This window comes from Microcaecilia unicolor, chromosome 11, assembly GCF_901765095.1.
Source record: "Microcaecilia unicolor chromosome 11, aMicUni1.1, whole genome shotgun sequence".
NCBI classification, from domain to species: Eukaryota; Metazoa; Chordata; class Amphibia; order Gymnophiona; family Siphonopidae; genus Microcaecilia; species Microcaecilia unicolor.
The window spans coordinates 207202761-207221442 of NC_044041.1; the positions used below are offsets into that span (position 1 = coordinate 207202761).

Below are 18682 nucleotides of genomic sequence, written 5' to 3' on the forward strand. Positions count from 1 at the left end.
GCAGGACTAATTACTTTACATTTCTTTATTTGTGCAGTTGCGCTATAGTTATCAAATGAACTGCTCTAATTTTATTTAACATTACAACCAACTCGTGACAAATGCTGATTTTAATCCGGTTCTCTGCCTCCAGCGCTCCTGTTTGTGAAATGTGACAGAAGACTTGGTGACCTGCAGCTTGGTGGAAGTTTTTTTTTTTTTTTTTTCAATCCCTGCCCCTAGCTGGTATTAGTGTTTCCAAGTCTGTGGCAGAAGAGCAGAGCTGACCTAAGGCTGGCTGATGGCAGGTGTGGGATCTGGGCCTGGCACTGTGGCACCAGTACTGGAGGGAGAGGGAACAATAAACAACCAAAAGGCAGCAGCAGCAATCCCCCCCCCCCCCCAACAGCAAAACAGCTGCCGCAAGTAAAAAGATCTCAGCCGTACAGGAGACCCCTATACCAAACCCCCTGCCATGGGCAAGACAGGTTGACGCCCTGCTCCCAGCACTAATTTTCCTAACTGTTCAGACTGAAGTGCATTCATAGCCAGCAGTACACTGTAACTTTACTCATCATTCCACTTTTATTTGATCAGCTCAAACGATGCAGAAGGGCAAAGTCAGGGACGGTGCAATAATGAGAAGGATCCTGTCCCCTTATCCACAGTGGTTCTACAGAGAGGCCCTGCCTCAGACTTCCAGTGGCCTGGAATTGTGGCCAGTGGAACTACAGGTCAGCCGATGGTCCCACCTTTCAGTGTTCTACAGGAGACTACGCCCAATTTTGTCATAAAGTTGTTCTTTCTCCACTGAGCCTGCAAATCCTCAGAGATCTTAAACTCAGCCTAGGAAGAATGAGAAAGGACTCATCAGAAAATGTAGCCACACAAATCCCTCTTCACCTAGGATGCCAGAAGGAGATCTATCCTACCTGTAGCTTTTCAAACACTTTCTCTTTGGGTTTCAATTCACCATCTGGCTCTCTGTCTTCCTGTCCTTCCACAAACACTCGATCCCCAGCACAGGAGCCTGCAGGAGGATCCAAGGGCTCCACCTGGTGGATTTCTCCATCACTAAAGAAGGAAGGAAGGAAGGAAGGAGTTGTATAGAAAATGTCAACTGTTCCTGATCACAACTCTTAGCAAAAAAAAAAAAAAAAAAGTATAATAGGATCAAGGGTAAAAAAACCCAAACATAACCCCCCCGCCAACAAAGAACATTCTACACCGCTGCTGGGTCCAATACAGTAAGTCCATCATACCACAACAGGATCCCTCCCAGTGAAGGATTTATCGACACTCCCCAGTTCAGTCAGGCCTCGGCACTACTTACATGGAGGCGCAGAGCAACATTGCCTGGGACTCGATGCCTCTCATCTTTCGGGCTTTCATATTACAGAGCAGCACTACCATACGATCCTGAAGCTCCTCTGCTGGCATATACTGCACAAGACCGCTGACCACAGTGAGTGGCTGGTCCTGTCCCACCTCAATCTTCCCCACAAAGAGGTTGTCCGCACTCGGATGCTGCCAAACAGAAAAGCCACCACTGTTACAGCACAGAACCACCATTAAAGCAAAAGGGAGGAATCTTAACATCCACTAGAGACCCAGGAACCAGTTCAGCTGCAATACGAAACAGATTTCTTAAGGGCTCTCGTGCAGATAAGGAGAAGGACCATTCCTGGAGAAAAAAAGGTTGAACTCAAGGAAAAGATCCTCGGAACTACTCACTGACCTGCTACCCAGGCTTTCAGGATGGGGCAGGAGAGAAAGGTTTGCATGCACCATTTATTTACCTTGCCCCAGCTGGAAAGGAAGCTGCAAGTGTGTCCTTTTCTGCACTGACCTAGCCCCACAAAAGGAGATCGAAAGCAATTTTAATCATCAGTATAAAATAAATACAAGAATACCAGCACAGGGTCTTCAATACTAACGCTATCCTATCCCCTACTCTGAATAAGGAGAGCGAGAGGCCTGCGGTACATTCAATTCAACATAACACCCACCCCAGCACCACGGGGGCCCCTGGGGGCAGCTGAATCCAACTGCTGAACCCAATTGATGATGGAGTTAAACAGCTAATAGGGATCAGGTACCTTCTCCACACTGATCACTCTGCCCACACGCAGATCCAGCCGTGAAGGAGAAGGCTCTGCATCAGAAGGTCCATTTTCCACTTTGGCAGGTCCCTTCGCAGCAGCTTCTAGAGATGAGAAAGTGTGTTCGTTGTTGAATTGCCTATGTCGAGATACAGGGTGTAACTCTGGGGGTCTGGATTTAGCTCACACCTTTCACGGTAGTTCACAGTGAGTTAAATTCACGTACAGAAGATGTTCTACATCACTAATGAAGGAGGAAAGGCCATAAGTGCCAGGACCTACTCGTGACGCTTTATTTTCCTTAGTGCAGACAGATGTAGTGGCTGTGGGGCCACCAGGGCCTGAGGACTGCACAGCTGGAAGGGATTGCCTCTTGCTGCGCAGCAGGAAGAACGCTGTAATGCAGCCTAAAAGGTAGGATGGGTAAAAAGGGAGCGTGCTGGGAACAGGCTAAGATTAGGGAAGGGAAAGGAGGGGCAAAGGTTTGTGTGCAAGCATGAGAAAGTACACACCTGAGCAGCAGGCTCTGTTCATAATCAGGCCCTGCTATTTTTCTTTCTAGGGGGAAAAAAAAGTGGGGGGGGGGGGGGAGGGGGAACCAAAAGACCGAGGGCAGAGCGGTGCCCAGTGCGTTACTCACTCTGTTTGGTCAGGTCTGGGTAAGCAGCGGCTGAGAGTTTCTTCTTCTCGGGAGTGCTGAACTTCTGACGGATAGGATCCAGCAGCTGGTTCAATGCGTGTTCAACGGATGCCTTTAGGTCCCCTGGGTGCACAACCTGCCAACGTGGGATAGAGAAATTCAAAACACTGTTCCAGGTCTTCTAGTGCTGCAAATCAAGGCCATCCTTTACCTGAGCTGCAAAATCCTTCTCCAGTGCTTCGTAAGATGTGTAAACTGTGTTCTGTCCCCATTTTTCATCTCTCAGGATCACAAACTCTGCAAAACATCAGAGCCCCAGAATTTAGAAACTCTCCCAACGGCCCAGCTCTTCTTCCTCTCCCTACCTTGATAATAATGTGTCTCCTGCAATAGCATCAAAGCAGTTTGTGTAAATAGACTATATGTACAAATAACAGACCCTAAAATGCACGGTAAGCTACGTCTTCAGAACAAAGGCGGCCCAATCTCAGTGACCCTCGTTCCCCACAGGTCTTAGGAAAGAACCACTATTTTTAGCTTCTTGTTTTTAACAGCAAGTAACTAGTTTCTCTCTCAGTTCAGACGGCAATCTGTTTCACAGTTTATGCTGGAAACCCTATGAATGACAGGCAGCTCTGCTCTTTCAGTAAGGGACCTCGGGTGGGCACAGCTCTGCTTACCTGACCTCAGCGGGAACAGTACATGTTTGACGAAGGACAGTAAGCCATTGTTCTCCACGTTGCCTGGTTCACAGAAAGCTTTCTTCAACTTTTTCTTTACATCTTCCTTTTTATCCAAGAGATCAATCTTAGACTCCTAAAACGGGAAATCAGAACTCTCACAGGAGGCACGACCATACAGACAGGAAAGCTCCAACCGTTCAGTTTGTTCTCTATGACTGACCTCTTCCGATGAGCTCATCTTGCCCCCGGTCAGGCCTGGCACCATAGGGTTCATCAGGTGGATGCGTTTGGCGTAGCCTAAAGTTGGTAGGTACTAAGTAAAAAGGACAGAAAGGTAAGAAGCACCGTGAGAAGCCAGTCCTAGGGCAAAAAGTGCTCCTCGCACGAGCAAAGCACGTTGCTCTTCCCACCCTGTACGCTGGCTAAAGGAGCAGCTTAACATTAGATAAACCAGATTCATTCCGGCAAGTTCACAGACAAGCTCAAATGTTACCTTTTCTGCAAAAGTGAAAATTTTTCTCTGGTCAACTCCTCCAAACTGCGCATCAACCTTCAGGTACTCTTCATCCAAGGCCTAAACAAGGAAGACAAATGCTCAGCAAATGGATTACCTTGGATGTCCTTAGACTAACGCAGGAAGTTCGGCCATCTCCCTGAATGCAAAAACTCTCCTTACTGTTTGGGGGGTGGGGGGGTGGGGGGGGGGAAATAATTTTATTTACAACATCTTGCTATACCACCAATCAAGCAGTTGTCAAAACAGAGGAAGATAAATTAAATGGGGGAGGGACAAAGGAGAAGAGATGAGATTAACAGAAAAGGAGTGACTGTGAGCAAGATCAGCTGGAGCGTCTTTTAAGGAGTGGAAACGCCAGGTTTTAATTCACTTTTTGAAATCAGGTAATCAAGGCCGAAGTCTAATGGCCAGGACTTCCGGAGTCCAGGTCCGATGTGGCAGAGGGCAGTGTTAAAGGGGCTGTTAAGCTCGACAAAGGAATCAGGTGCAGAGGGAATAAGAGACAGGAAGCCAGTGGAAAAATGATTGAAGCAATTCAGAGCACTCTAGTTAAAGGCATTTAACAGCAGCGAGAGGAAGGCCAGAGTAGAGAACATTACTAAAGTCAAAGGAGAGAAAACCAAAGAAAGAAATCAGACTAAGTAACAGAATAGGTTTCACAGTGCAGATTCTATGCAGCACAACACTGAAGCAATTTGGGTTTTAATGTTAGCTTGTGGTCAAATGTAATGCCTAAGATTTTGACTACTGGTTATTCCTTTTCCTTTATTGAAACATCTATGGAGTACAGAGATTAGGGAAGTGTATAGCGTCACCCTGCAGCCAGACTGAAGGCAGTCAGTAAGGAGCGTTAATGGGAGGCAGAGAAATGCTGACTGGTAGCAGGGAACCTTCCGTCCAATATTTAGTGTTTAATCCGGTGAGAACGGATGCTGACCAGTTCCCATTCACTGTTCTACCTTTTTTTCATAATAATAAACCTAATAATCTGTTAGCTCTGTTGTCCTGGACCAACTAAGAATCCTGGTGGTTTGTCTTCTCGTCTGTGGGTGTTTTCTAGGAACTGTGGGACATCTGGGATTGTGGTTCCAGTGTCCTTAGAAACCACAGGGGAAATAACTTGCGGGTGGGAGACTCGCCCAGAGGCGAGCAGAACCCAGTGTGGAGGGTGTGCCAGTGTAGGAGCACATGTGCAGGTGCAAGCGGGCCTGGGAAGTGCTGGGACAGACCCTCTAGGTGGCCGCAGTGTTAACCCCATGTGGGTGCTAGGGGTTCTGTGTGATTTCACCCTCATAAGAAATATTTTAAAATAGTAAAAGAAGTCATTGATGTCCCTGTTATATTTTGTAGGTGGCATTACATCTGCAATTGTATAAACTGCCCCTGAAGCAGACACCGAGGTGCTGAAACATGTTGGGCATACAGACATTTCATTATATGTAGTTTCCACTTTTACCTATGGTTGCTTTTAGTAATATTGAAATTTGCCTGTGTACGATGCTCTGTATTTTATTGATATTCTGTCGCAGCGCTTTTAGGTCCTAAGGCGAATGGACAAATTAGGGGGGGGGGGGGACAACTTTTTTTTAAACATCAGGCAGGCTAAGAGGGGACAGCAGTGAACTGTTCAGGGTGGAATATCAGGAGCATCGCTAGTGAGCACTAATTGTTAATGCCAGCTCGCTAAGTTTAGGCTTGGAGCAGTTTTTCATTGCCTTGCTTCAACTGAAAACAGAAGTGACTTAAGACAAGCTGTGGGTCTGTTACAGAGCAGCAGCAGAAGTTCTGGGAAGTACATGAGCTGTGGTATTCTGGATAATGGAGACCCTCAGCCTGAAGTACAGTGACAACAACCAACCTCCCTCCCTTGAGAATACCTGCAGTCCTGGGTACAAGAGGCCACTCAGCAGTGGGTGTTCCACCTGCTTGACCACCTCTGCTCCAGCCTTTTTGGCATCGTGCTGTGTAACTACTGAGGACAGTCTGTAAACATCCAGTGTGTACTGCCTATGAGACAGAGAAAGGAGAGCCTGTGAGTTCACTGTCAAACCATCCCTACTGCACCCCTTGGCATTCACCAGTCATGATCAACCACAACCTCATTGTCATGTTAATAAACGTATCCTGAAACACATCTCTGTAAGGTTTTGGAAAGATTCTAGCTTCTTTGTGTAATGATACTACATCAGTGATGGCCTTTAGACAGGGGTTCTCAGGATATCCTCAAGGTATATGCACGAGACTGATGTGTATGCACTGCCTCCACTGAATGCAAATCTATTTCATGTCGATTCACTTGAAAACCCGAGTGTCTGGGGGTGTCCCAAGCACTGGGTCAAGAACCCCTGGCAGAACCACAGAACATAAGAGAAAAGCCTGCCAAGTCTGACTAAGGTCCATTGAGCCCAACGTTCTGCCTTTAACAGTGGCCAATACAGGTCACGAGGGCAGGTTAAAGAAGGTAGATCTGGCTCTCCAAAGTCAATGTCTATTCAATACTTGCTATACCGCCTTTTGGCGCATGATTCTTTTTTTCTATTTGAAACTTTATTAAGGTTTTTAAAAAAAATTAACAAACAACCCATTAAACATAACAGGAAAAAAAAAAAAACATGACATTGAGCTAACAAGTCTGTTAACCAAAATCTCCAAATAACCAACCAAGCAAAATTAGTAGCTGTTCATGCCTAAATACCAGCAAATTCAAAAATCTCTGTTACGCATCTCAGGCTCAGTGTTTTCAGGCACTGACTGAAGTCTCAATCCAATATAAAGATATTCTTGTCTTAGGAGATTTTAACACCCATGTTGATACGCCATTCAAGATCCTTTTTATCTATGCTCAATGACTTAAACCTTCAGCAATAGGTCTCTGTCCCGACCCTTAAGGAAGGCCACATTCTTGATATTATTATTATGCAAAAAGATTCAGCTCTTTTTCCCTTTAAGTCCAGTTCCTTGACCAGATTATTCAATTTTCTTAGTCGCTTCCTCTTCCACTGCATGATTTCCATCCTAGTTCCACATTTTCTAGATTTTTGTCTCGGGTTGATCCTCACAATATTCCTCTTCGTTACTTTCCTTCCCTGCCGATCTTGAAACCCAAGATCTTGATTCTATGGCTACTAGCTTTCATCTTCATGTTCAATTGTGAAGCGCTGCGTACGACTGGTAGCGCTATAGAAATGATTTGTAGTAGTTATATTATCTTCCACCCTTAACCAATTTGCCCCTTTGAAAGCTGTGCCCACATTTTCATCTTCTCGAAAGCAGCCCCGGTATCATTGTGGCCTGCAGTTGCTCAAGACACAACTTTGCAAAGCTGAGAGAAAATGCAGGAGGTCAAAGACTAGTGAGGACCTTCTCAATTTTTGTACTAGACTTAAAGATTATAATTATCATCTGAAGCATGCTAAATCTAAGTATCTTAAAAAGCGCATTTGGAAGGCTCCTAATCCCTCAAGAGAACTGTTCTCTATTTTTCATAACCTAACCTCTCTGGCCAACGACGTGACCTTGACCTTAGATAATTCTGTTAATCCTTCAGCTGAAACATTATTGCGCTATTTTTTCACCAAAGTTCAGGATATTCTCAAATCTTTTCCACCTTAGGGCGTCTCATCATCTTCTCCTGTTCTATCACCCTCACCATCGTCCTTCTTCAACCTTTATCTTCTTTTGGGCCTTCATGGTCTACCTTTCAGTTACAATCAGTGTTCTCATTTTCAAAGATCATTACAAAAACACGCCTAACGTTTTGTACTCTTGATCCGTTCCCATCAAATTGGTTGATAGTTGCGGAACTTGGATCTTCTTCTTCCAAAGATTATTAGTATCCTTAATTCTAGAATCTCAATTGGTCACGTTCCATCCTCATGGAAATCGGCCATTGTGCATCCCAACCTTAGGACACCATCTTTAGACCCATGAGTCCCTGTCCATTACCGCCCTGTATAATGAGCTAGATGGACCACTGGTCTGACCCCGTATGGCTATCCTTATGTTCTTATCTGCTCTGGATGCTTCAATCTCGGATTTGATGTCTTTTAACCTGCACTTGATTTCCTCCGTATGCGGTGAAACATCATCTCTCACACTTTGTATTGCAGGCATCCCCGGTACCGATTGGGATGAAGTGGGCGCCATGATGTCTGCTTCACACTGTTTCTAGCTGCTCTTCGAGTAGGCAAAATCTTACAGATCTGTCTGCTTTTTGAAAATCATCCCTGGATGGAGAGATAAATTGATGGAAGGCAGTAAATCCAACCACAAACCAAAGGGATGACAGCCGACTGAAAGGGATTCACTTGGGTTGGTGAAGAGCCGCGGGCTTAAGCAGCCATTTGCCCTGATGATGTCACTTCTTCCACTAATTATTTTTTTAAACAGACTTTTGTCCAAGCCATTTTGAATCCTACTGTGTTAGGTACTTTGACCATGTGCTTTGGCAACAGAATCAACAACTTAATTATCACAGTGTGAAAAAATACTTCTTACGACTTGCTTTCAATCTGTTGATTGCAAGTTTCATGGATAGCGTTCTTGTATTAATGACATTTGAAAGGTAGGTGCTGTCGTCTGGATCACTGATTCCCATTCCATCCATCATCGATTCCTACCATCTTTTCCCTCCAGCTCAGCATAGTCTCTGGACTCTGTTCTTGTCTCTGCCATCTTTATGTGATGTTTTGAAAAATACTAACGCTAAAATATCTTCTCGAACTTTCCTTAACCTCCACTTCCCTAATTGCAAAGGCATAAAATACAAGGCGCTGCACGCATCAACCTTTTCTTACATAAGCACGCAATTCTGGAATATACTACCACGCAACTTGAAAACAATCCACGAACTAACCAACTTCCGCAAACTACTGAAGACTCATCTCTTTGATAAAATTTACTGCAAGGACCAATACACATGAAGTCCACACTCACTGTCCCAGAAATACACCAATACATTATTTTCTGAACTCTCAACCCCCGTAATTTTATCACACTTAAACCTTCACTCACAGAAAATGTTATACCAAATGTTCTTTTTGCCAAGGTTCTACTACCCCATTATTTGCCCATTGTCTCTTCCTATTGTCCCATTGTTCTTTTCCTTGTCCTATTCCCTAACGATACCTTGACTCTGTCTTCGCATAACTTCTCACAATGTAATCCATAACTGAATTGTAACAAATTGTATTTCCATTATTTACAATGTATTGTAAGCCACACTGAGCCCGCAAATAGGTGGGAAAATGTGGGATACAAATGCAATTAAATAAATACTTACTTTTATTATTTAAATGATTGATTCATTGTTAATTGGGATTATTATCCACCTTGATGAAGAGATTCACCCAAGGCACTGTACAGCAGGCACACCTCGACTTTAAAAAAAACCTTATAGCTTCCCGAGCAAATAAGAACATAAGGATAGCCATTACTGGGTCAGACCAGTGGTCCATCTAGCCCCATATACGACTTCCAATATGACCAATACAGGTCACAAATACCTGGCAGAAACCCAATTATTAACAACATTCCATGCTACTCGACGTGTAATTAAACTATGGAATTCGTTGCCACACAATGTGGTAAAAGCAGTTAGATTAGCGGGATTTAAAAAAAAAAAGGTTTGGATAGCTTCCTAAAAGAAAAGTCCATAAGCTATTATTAAAATGGACTTGGGGAAACTCCACTGCTTATTTCTGGGATAAGACGCACAAAATGTATTGTACTGTTTTGGGATCTTGCCAGGTACTTGGGACCTGGATTGGCCACTGTTGGAAACAGGATACTGGGTTTGGCGGACCTTTGGTCTGTCCCAGTATGGCAACACTTGTGTACTGAGCCTCTGTCTTCAGTATTTGCTCTGCAACTTCTGAATAAGAGTCGCAGGATCACCTCCCTCTGGCTTCTCTGACATCGTGGTAACTAAGCCATCGCTATTGGATTGGTGGGGGGGGGGGGGGGGGGGTTCCTCCCTCCAGAGCTGCGGCTTATTCCTAAGTGTCGCTGTCACTATGTTTGCACATCTCAGCTAATGAGTTGGCTGCTCATCTCCCAGTCTTTAAGAGCTGAGAGCTGCCACTCCAGTTCCTGCCTGAAGGGGCTCATTTACGTCAGCAACCAAGGTCTTCCTTTCAAAGTCCTTGCTGTACTCTAGCTGCAAATCTCTAGTCTCGGCCTCTGAGGCTGCCATAGCTCCTGCAAGTGAGGTTGCTAGTTTACAGATTATTGGAAGGCAGATGAAGTGAGTGATCTGGCTTGACCCTCTCCTCCAGCCTTTGCCTTCATCTCAGTCATCTTCAACTACTCACTGGTTGAGCTTTAGTTTCTATGGTATACAAGTTGCATTAGGATACTGGACAGAAATATCAAGAGACCTCGGCCAAAAGCAACCACCACCATCTGCACTCAGTTATTTCATACCTTGATTCTCACTTTTCTCATTCATAAGTCAGTATCCAAGCAGAAGTGGCTCTCAGCTAGGTGAAGTAATGCATTTCAGACAGGACAAAATAGAGAGGTTTACAGCACCAACCTGCTGAGTTGGAAGTCTGTACCCTTGATGAATCGCAGCTTATCCAGGGGCACCCCAATACTCTCCAGCATGGCTTTGATCACGTGTTCATAGTAGGAAACGCGCAGCTCCAGCAGCTCCCAGGGAGCCTTCATGTTATCCAGGTAAGCATGAAGGTCAGCAAACAAGATAGTCACCTACACAGTATTGACAAAGAAAAACAGAGAAAGAATTCACAGAAAACGGTTGCATGAGCAGTCTCCTAGGGGAAGGGAGTGGGGACAAAACCAGTTTCAGACTCTGTGGTAGAAACAGAGCATTTAGCTATGAGATAGTGAAGGGAAGGCCTGAGATGCGTTACTTTTGTATTTATAAGTATGAACCCAGTTTTCAGTGCCTCTTTGTCATCATCCCCATGGAAAGAGGTTTAAGCAAAAAGTACTGCTTCTCTTGACCAAGGTGAGAAGCCAAAACATAGCTTGACAGGAAGTTCTGAAGACATGCAGAAGCTGTTTCTCACAGTTATCACCCGTTATTTAGCACAATGCACTTCAATACTACATTTGGGCTGCATTTCAATGAAAATTTGTAATCGCGATTAATTGCACAATTAAAGGTATTTATTTCCCACTGCAGCTGATTGTGGCTCTGGGCAAGTCACTTACCCTTCAATTGTCCCAGGTACAAAATAAGTTCCTGTATATAATATGTAAACCGTTTTGATTGTAACCACAGAAAGGCGGTGTAACAAATACCATCCCCTTTCCTTCTCTAAAGGACTAATAATCTCCCTCAACATCTCTCTGTTTCTCATCCTTCTCTCCCTCTCCTCTTCCCCCCACATCTATTATCTCTCTCTTTTCCCTCCATTCTCTCCATCCCCATAAGTAGCACCAAGCTCCTTTCATGGCTGCTGGACCTCACTGCCTCAGTCATAGCTTCCACTGATGACTCCTCCAGTGCTGCAGCTCACTCCCCCCCCCCCCCCCGGGGTTTGGCATCTGCCTCCCTCTCTCAATCCCCCTCCCACCAGTCTACCTTAATGGTGGTCGCTGGTCCTCAGCAGCAACAGCATTGCACATAGTCTACCTAGGGCCTGCTCTAAAAAAAAAAACAAAAAAACCTTTCCCTCTGGCTTGTCCCTGCCTCTTGTGACATCACTTCGGTTCAAATGAGGCCATAGGCAGCATATGTGCAACATTGCAGGGGAGCAACAGGAGACCACCTTTAAGGTAGACCGGTATGGTGGGGGGGGGGGGGGATGATACTGGATCACACCGAGGACAGGGGTTGGGAGTGGAAAAGAGCAGATGAGATGTATGGAGGAGACAATGTAGTTAATTCTTTTCAATCATGATTGTATAAGGTTCTATGTTTGATGATGTCAGTAGGAACAGGATGTATAGGATATGTTTTGTTTTATCTTTGATTTTAAAAATGTGTATGTTTTATTGGAATCTGCATAGAATTGTAGATATAGCAGAATTTTAAATAAATAAATGAAATAAAAATTAATGCATTAATTGCGATTAACTTGCAGCCCTACTAAAAATATATTTTAAAAAAATAGTTAAAATCATGTGGAGCTATGATTAGAAAAAGCATAAAAATCCCCAGTGAGACCATCTGCAAAGACATTAAATCACAGCTGTATAACTGCTCATTCTTTAGCTTATTTAGAAACTGATAGCAGACAGTTACAGAATAGGTTTGTTTGGTCCAAATTAGAATGGATTTCAGTCCAGTGTTGATTAGGGGTATTTAGGGGTGGAGGAGTAGCCTAGTGGTTAGCGCAGTGGACTTTGATCCTGGGGAACCGAGTTCAATTCCCACTGCAGCTCCTTGTGACTCTGGGCAAGTCACTTAACCCTCCATTGCCCCTGGTACAAACAAGTACCTGAATATATGTAAACTGCTTTGAATGTAGTTGCAAAAAAACCTCAGAAAGGCAGTATATCAAGTCCCATTTCCCTTTATAAGTTCAGAGAATCAATCCACTTTACAATCACAGAAACCCACTGACAGGAGATGAGACCTGCACAAAGTGATTCTAATCCTGATACAGCAAACCATTAACAGGTCTCTGCCCGTGTCTCCAAATATGAGGTAGAGAGACACTGTCTCCCCAATCTTTCCCAGTGGGTACGGGACACATACACCCTCATCCCAGATACGAGATTTCCATTTATATTGTGATAAACCAGAAAATAATGTTCTGGGCAGATTACAATAATAAAAAAATAAAGCATCTTAACTGAAAATAATATAAAGTCTATGGGATGGAGGGTGGGGATCATTTTTTCCTATGATGTGGAGGGTGGGCTGTGGTTTTATTCCCCCCCCCCCCAAAAAAAAAAATTGTAAAATGATTGGGGCTATGACACCCACCTCACAGCCAGCTTTCAGGAAGTCTGCAATCTTCACCATAGGTACAAAGTAAGCCACATGAGGCTTACCAGTGGTGGCAGTACCCCAGTAAATCTTCAGCTCCCGCTGCTGCACAATCTCCTGCAGTTTCTGCTCCCCAAGTACCTCCTGTGCGAGTAAAAGAAAGTGCCTATGAGAAATGGCCTATACCAGTGGCATTCTCTCACGGGCCACCAACAGGTCAGGTTTTCAGGCTATCCCTAATGAATATGCATGAAAGATTTGCATATAATGGAGGTAGCAGACATGCCGCTCTCTCTCTCTCTCATGTATATTCATTAAGGATAGCCAGGCAAGCGAGGCATCCGACTGTCCATCCACACAAGAATCCAGACCACACCGTGAGGTAACTTAAAACTGGAACTTTACTATCAATTGATGAAGCACAGGAAACAATGAAAAGTCATATAAAAACACCAACTTATATACACATGGATAGCCACTCCTCCTCCTCACATTCTTACAATTAAAGCTACACAGGTTAGGCTGATGGTATTTGGTTAGTTGGTAATTATAGATCAGTGAGATGTCACACAAGTTGGCTAAATACTTTTGCTGCTATAACCTGGTACAGTTAAAGATGTTTTTCTTTTTTTACATTTCCTCCACGTCCCATAGAAGTGATATATGGACTAGCTGGGTGGTTAAGGCCAAGTGTCCCAAGACTCTCTTTACTCTTTCCAAAAGAGATTATACAAGGTGAGAAGAGCCCCCACACCTCCTCAATATCTAGCTAGCATCAGGTTTCAGATCTGTCACTTGCCCCAGTCTCTGAATCCTTGTCTTTGCAAGTGCCACAAGTGTCTAGCCAGCTGATTCTCTTAAAACTTGTTTCCAGATGATGTGGTAACAGTGGTTAGCGTATCAGAGTTTTAAAAAAAGGTCTGGACAAGTTCCTGGAGGAAAAGTCCATAGTCTGTTATTGAGATGGACATGGGGGAAGCCACTGCTTGCCCTGGGATTGGTAGCATGGAATCTTGCTACTATTTGGGTTTCTGCCAGGTACTTGTGACCTGGATTGGCCACTGTTTGAAGCACGATATTGGGCTGGATGGACCACTGGTCTGACCCAGTATGATTATTCTTATGTTATTTTCTGCTTGGGACGCCTCCATCTCATATGAGGAATGGTTAAAGAGGGTAGAGCTCTTCAGCTTGGAAAAGAGATGGCTGAGGGGAGATATAATTGAGGTCTACAAAATCCTGAGTGGTGTAGAATGGGTAAAAAGTGAATCGATTTTTCACTCTTTCAAAAAAGTACAAAGACTAGGGGACACTCAAAGTTACATGGAAATACTTCTAAAACAAATAGGAAGAAATATTTTTTCTCTCAACAAATAGTTACACTTTGGAACTCAGTGCCAGAGGATGTGGTAACAGTGGTTAGCACATCTGGGCTTAAAAAAGGTTTGGAAAAGTTCATAATCTGCTATTGAGATAGACATGGGGAAGCCGCTGCTTGCCCTGGGATTTGTAGTATGGAATGTTGCCACAATTTGGGTTTCTGCCAGGTACTTGTGACCTGGATTGGCCACTGTTGGAAGCAAGATACTGGGCTAGATGGAACATTGGTCTGACCCAGTACGGCATGTTCTTATTGAAAGCCAGCTGCAGTCATTGGGAGAAATGGGGCTATCCCTTGTCAGGTGTGGTCAGTGGCAGGAGAGGTTCCAAAGACAAAATTTTGTCAGCGAAGTCAGAGTTTAAATCTTCTTTGGGGGAGTATACTACTGCCACTAGCAACATCCCTTCAGAAGGTCCAACTCCGCCCCTGCTTTTAGACACCCTTCTAGAAACAGCAGGTCTGCAGATAGCTTGAAACAAAATGCTGGGACAGATTGCTGGGGAAATCCACCAACAGTTCACTATTGGCTGGCAGAAAAGAAGGCTGCCAGCTAGATACAGACACTGATGCACTGTTAGGAACAGCAAGGGGGAAAATGCATAGAAATATATACTGTATATATTCCCTTACCGTTACATAAGGAATTGTGGTCTTGCTAATGAGATGAAGCCCAGCACAGGGACTGCACTAGTAGCTTACCTGCAGGTTACGGGTAATAAGAGAGTATTTTTCTGCAGGACTCAGCATCTCTCCCATGTCTGCTGCTGAACACGAAGGTTTCTATAAGTAAATTGAAAATACATAAATAATGGTCAGGAGGGGGAAAAACACCCAGCCAAATGCACATTGTAAACCTAAAAAACTCACTCCCAGGACTAACAATCTTGACCTAAGTATGAGACACAAACCCAGTCACCATGTATCATTTATATACGCTCTCTTTCTCTTCCCCATGTACGAGATGCACAGACCCTCTCACCCTGATCCCTTCCATTATGTATCAGACACATAATCCCTCTTCTCTTCTCTATGTATGAGACAAACAGACCCTGTCATCCAATCCCTTCCACTGTGATTTTTAGATTTCTCTCACAACTTTCTCAGTAGTAGACCAAGGTGAGTTACATTCCTGTCTGCAGAGAGCTTACAATATAAGCTTGTTCTTCAGGCAAAGGAGGGTTAACTGACTTGCTCAAGGCATGGCAGGCAGTAGGTTTTGAACTGGGCTTTCCCCATTCTCTACATATTGCTCTAATATTCATGCTATACCCCCACAAGCTCCTCCTCAGCTCCCAATCTCTTCCACTCTCCTGTCCTCCAAGTACGAGACATGATGCAGACCCTCTCACCCCAATCCTTCCCAGTAGATATGGAGCACATACACACACCCTCTCCCCAATGACACACAGAGACCCTCTCACCCCATTCCTTCCCAGTAGATATGGAGCACATACACCCTCTCACCCCATTCCTTCCCAGTACTTATGGAGCACATATACACACGCACCCTCTCTCCCCAATGACACACACAGACCCTCTCACCCCATTCCTCCCCAGTAGATATGGAGCACAGAGACTCTCTCACCCCATTCCTTCCCAGTAGATATGGAGCACATACACACACCCTCTCTCCCCAATGACACACAGAGACCCTCTCACCCCATTCCTTCCCAGTAGATATGGAGACAGAGACCCTCTCACCCCATTCCTTCCCAGTAGATATGCAGACAAACACACACACCCTCTCTCCCCAATGACACACAGAGACCCTCTCACCCCATTCCTTCCCAGTAGATATGGAGCACATCCACCCTCTCACCCAATTCCTTCCCAGTAGATATGGAGCACATACACCCTCTCACCCCATTCCTTCCCAGTACTTATGGAGCACATATACACACGCACCCTCTCTCCCCAATGACACACACAGACCCTCTCACCCCATTCCTCCCCAGTAGATATGGAGCACAGAGACTCTCTCACCCCATTCCTTCCCAGTAGATATGGAGCACATACACACACCCTCTCTCCCCAATGACACACAGAGACCCTCTCACCCCATTCCTTCCCAGTAGATATGGAGCACATCCACCCTCTCACCCCATTCCTTCCCAGTAGATATGGAGCACATACACCCTCTCACCCCATTCCTTCCCAGTACTTATGGAGCACATATACACACGCACCCTCTCTCCCCAATGACACACACAGACCCTCTCACCCCATTCCTCCCCAGTAGATATGGAGCACAGAGACTCTCTCACCCCATTCCTTCCCAGTAGATATGGAGCACATACACACACTCACCCCATTCCTTCCCAGTGGATATGGAGCACAGAGACCCTCTCACCCCATTCCTTCCCAGTAGATATGGAGACACATACACACACCCTCTCTCCCCAATGACACACAGAGACCCTCTCACCCCATTCCTTCCCAGTAGATATGGAGACACACACACACACCCTCTCTCCCCAATGACACACAGAGACCCTCTCACCCCATTCCTTCCCAGTAGATATGGAGCACATCCACCCTCTCACCCCATTCCTTCCCAGTACATATGGACCACAGAGACCCTCTCACCCCATTCCTTCCCAGTAGATATGGACCACACACACCCTCTCACCCCATTCCTTCCCAGTACATATGGACCACACACACCCTCTCACCCCATTCCTTCCCAGTGGATATGGACCACACACACCCTCTCACCCCATTCCTCCCCAGTAGATATGGAGCACAGAGACTCTCTCACCCCATTCCTTCCCAGTAGATATGGAGCACATACACACACCCTCTCTCCCCAATGACACACAGAGACCCTCTCACCCCATTCCTTCCCAGTAGATATGGAGACAGAGACCCTCTCACCCCATTCCTTCCCAGTAGATATGGAGACACACACACACACCCTCTCTCCCCAATGACACACAGAGACCCTCTCACCCCATTCCTTCCCAGTAGATATGGAGACACACACACACACCCTCTCTCCCCAATGACACACAGAGACCCTCTCACCCCATTCCTTCCCAGTAGATATGGAGCACATCCACCCTCTCACCCCATTCCTTCCCAGTACATATGGACCACACACACCCTCTCACCCCATTCCTTCCCAGTGGATATGGAGCACAGAGACCCTCTCACCCCATTCCTTCCCAGTAGATATGGACCACACACACCCTCTCACCCCATTCCTTCCCAGTACATATGGACCACACACACCCTCTCACCCCATTCCTTCCCAGTGGATATGGACCACACACACCCTCTCACCCCATTCCTTCCCAGTGGATATGGAGCACAGAGACCCTCTCACCCCATTCCTTCCCAGTAGATATGGAGCACACACACCCTCTCACCCCATTCCTTCCCAGTACATATGGACCACACACACCCTCTCACCCCATTCCTTCCCAGTGGATATGGAGCACAGAGACCCTCTCACCCCATTCCTTCCCAGTGGATATGGAGCACACACACCCTCTCACCCCATTCCTTCCCAGTGGATATGGAGCACAGAGACCCTCTCACCCCATTCCTTCCCAGTAGATATGGACCACACACACCCTCTCACCCCATTCCTTCCCAGTGGATATGGACCACACACACCCTCTCACCCCATTCCTTCCCAGTGGATATGGAGCACAGAGACCCTCTCACCCCATTCCTTCCCAGTAGATATGGACCACACACACCCTCTCACCCCATTCCTTCCCAGTGGATATGGAGCACAGAGACCCTCTCACCCCATTCCTTCCCAGTAGATATGGACCACACACACCCTCTCACCCCATTCCTTCCCAGTAGATATGGACCACACACCCTCTCACCCCATTCCTTCCCAGTAGATATGGAGCACAAGACCCTCTCACCCCATCCTTCCCTAGAATGACCACACACACCCTCTCACCCCATTCCTTCCCAGTAGATATGGAGACACACACACACACCCTCTCACCCCATTCCTTCCCAGTGGATATGGAGCACAGAGACCCTCTCACCCCATTCCTTCCAGTGATATGGACCACAACACCCTCTCACCCCCATTCCTTCCCAGTACATATGGACCACCACACCCTCTCACCCCATTCCTTCCCAGTGGATATGGAGCACAGAGAACCCTCTCACCCCATTCCTTCCCAGTAGATATGGACCACACACACCCTCTCACCCCATTCCTTCCCAGTACATATGGACCACACACACCCTCTTCATCCTGAACCTCACTGACTCACAGCCGGGTGCTACATAAACCCCCTTTTACCTTCCCCTACTGACGCACAGGAGACACAAAAGAAGCTCACCTGCCGCGGCTCCCACCGCCCTAGCGTGCAGCTGTCTCTGTCACCGGCTCTCCTCCGTCATCCGTCCCGTCGCCGGTCCTGTCCCCGCCCCTTTGTCTTATCACATGCGCAGCTTCCGGTTGCATCAGTTCTTTGCCGATCACTTCGGCAATCAGCTTGTTC

The 18682-nt window shown here is 45.8% G+C and overlaps 1 protein-coding gene across 3 annotated transcripts; it reads right to left on the reverse strand.

The window, feature by feature from the left end:
- Positions 1-541: 541 nt before the first annotated feature.
- YARS1 (tyrosyl-tRNA synthetase 1) lies at positions 542-18628 on the reverse strand. Of its 3 annotated transcripts, XM_030217718.1 has the most exons (15): positions 18565-18620; positions 18481-18520; positions 14907-14987; positions 12824-12970; positions 10457-10632; positions 5799-5928; positions 3898-3978; positions 3625-3717; positions 3402-3537; positions 2933-3018; positions 2722-2857; positions 2079-2185; positions 1313-1506; positions 912-1053; positions 542-825 (listed from the first exon to the last, which is right to left on the reverse strand). In XM_030217718.1, exons 3-15 carry the CDS (start codon positions 14961-14963, stop codon positions 715-717), a joined length of 1596 nt encoding a protein of 531 aa, XP_030073578.1. In that variant the 5' UTR covers positions 14964-14987; positions 18481-18520; positions 18565-18620; the 3' UTR covers positions 542-714. The 3 variants fall into 3 exon arrangements, with proteins under 3 accessions (XP_030073578.1, XP_030073576.1, XP_030073577.1); XM_030217716.1 differs by lacking the exon at positions 18481-18520 and having other exon boundaries at positions 18565-18628; XM_030217717.1 differs by lacking the exon at positions 18481-18520 and having other exon boundaries at positions 18521-18628.
- Between the last annotated feature and the right edge of the window lie 54 nt (positions 18629-18682).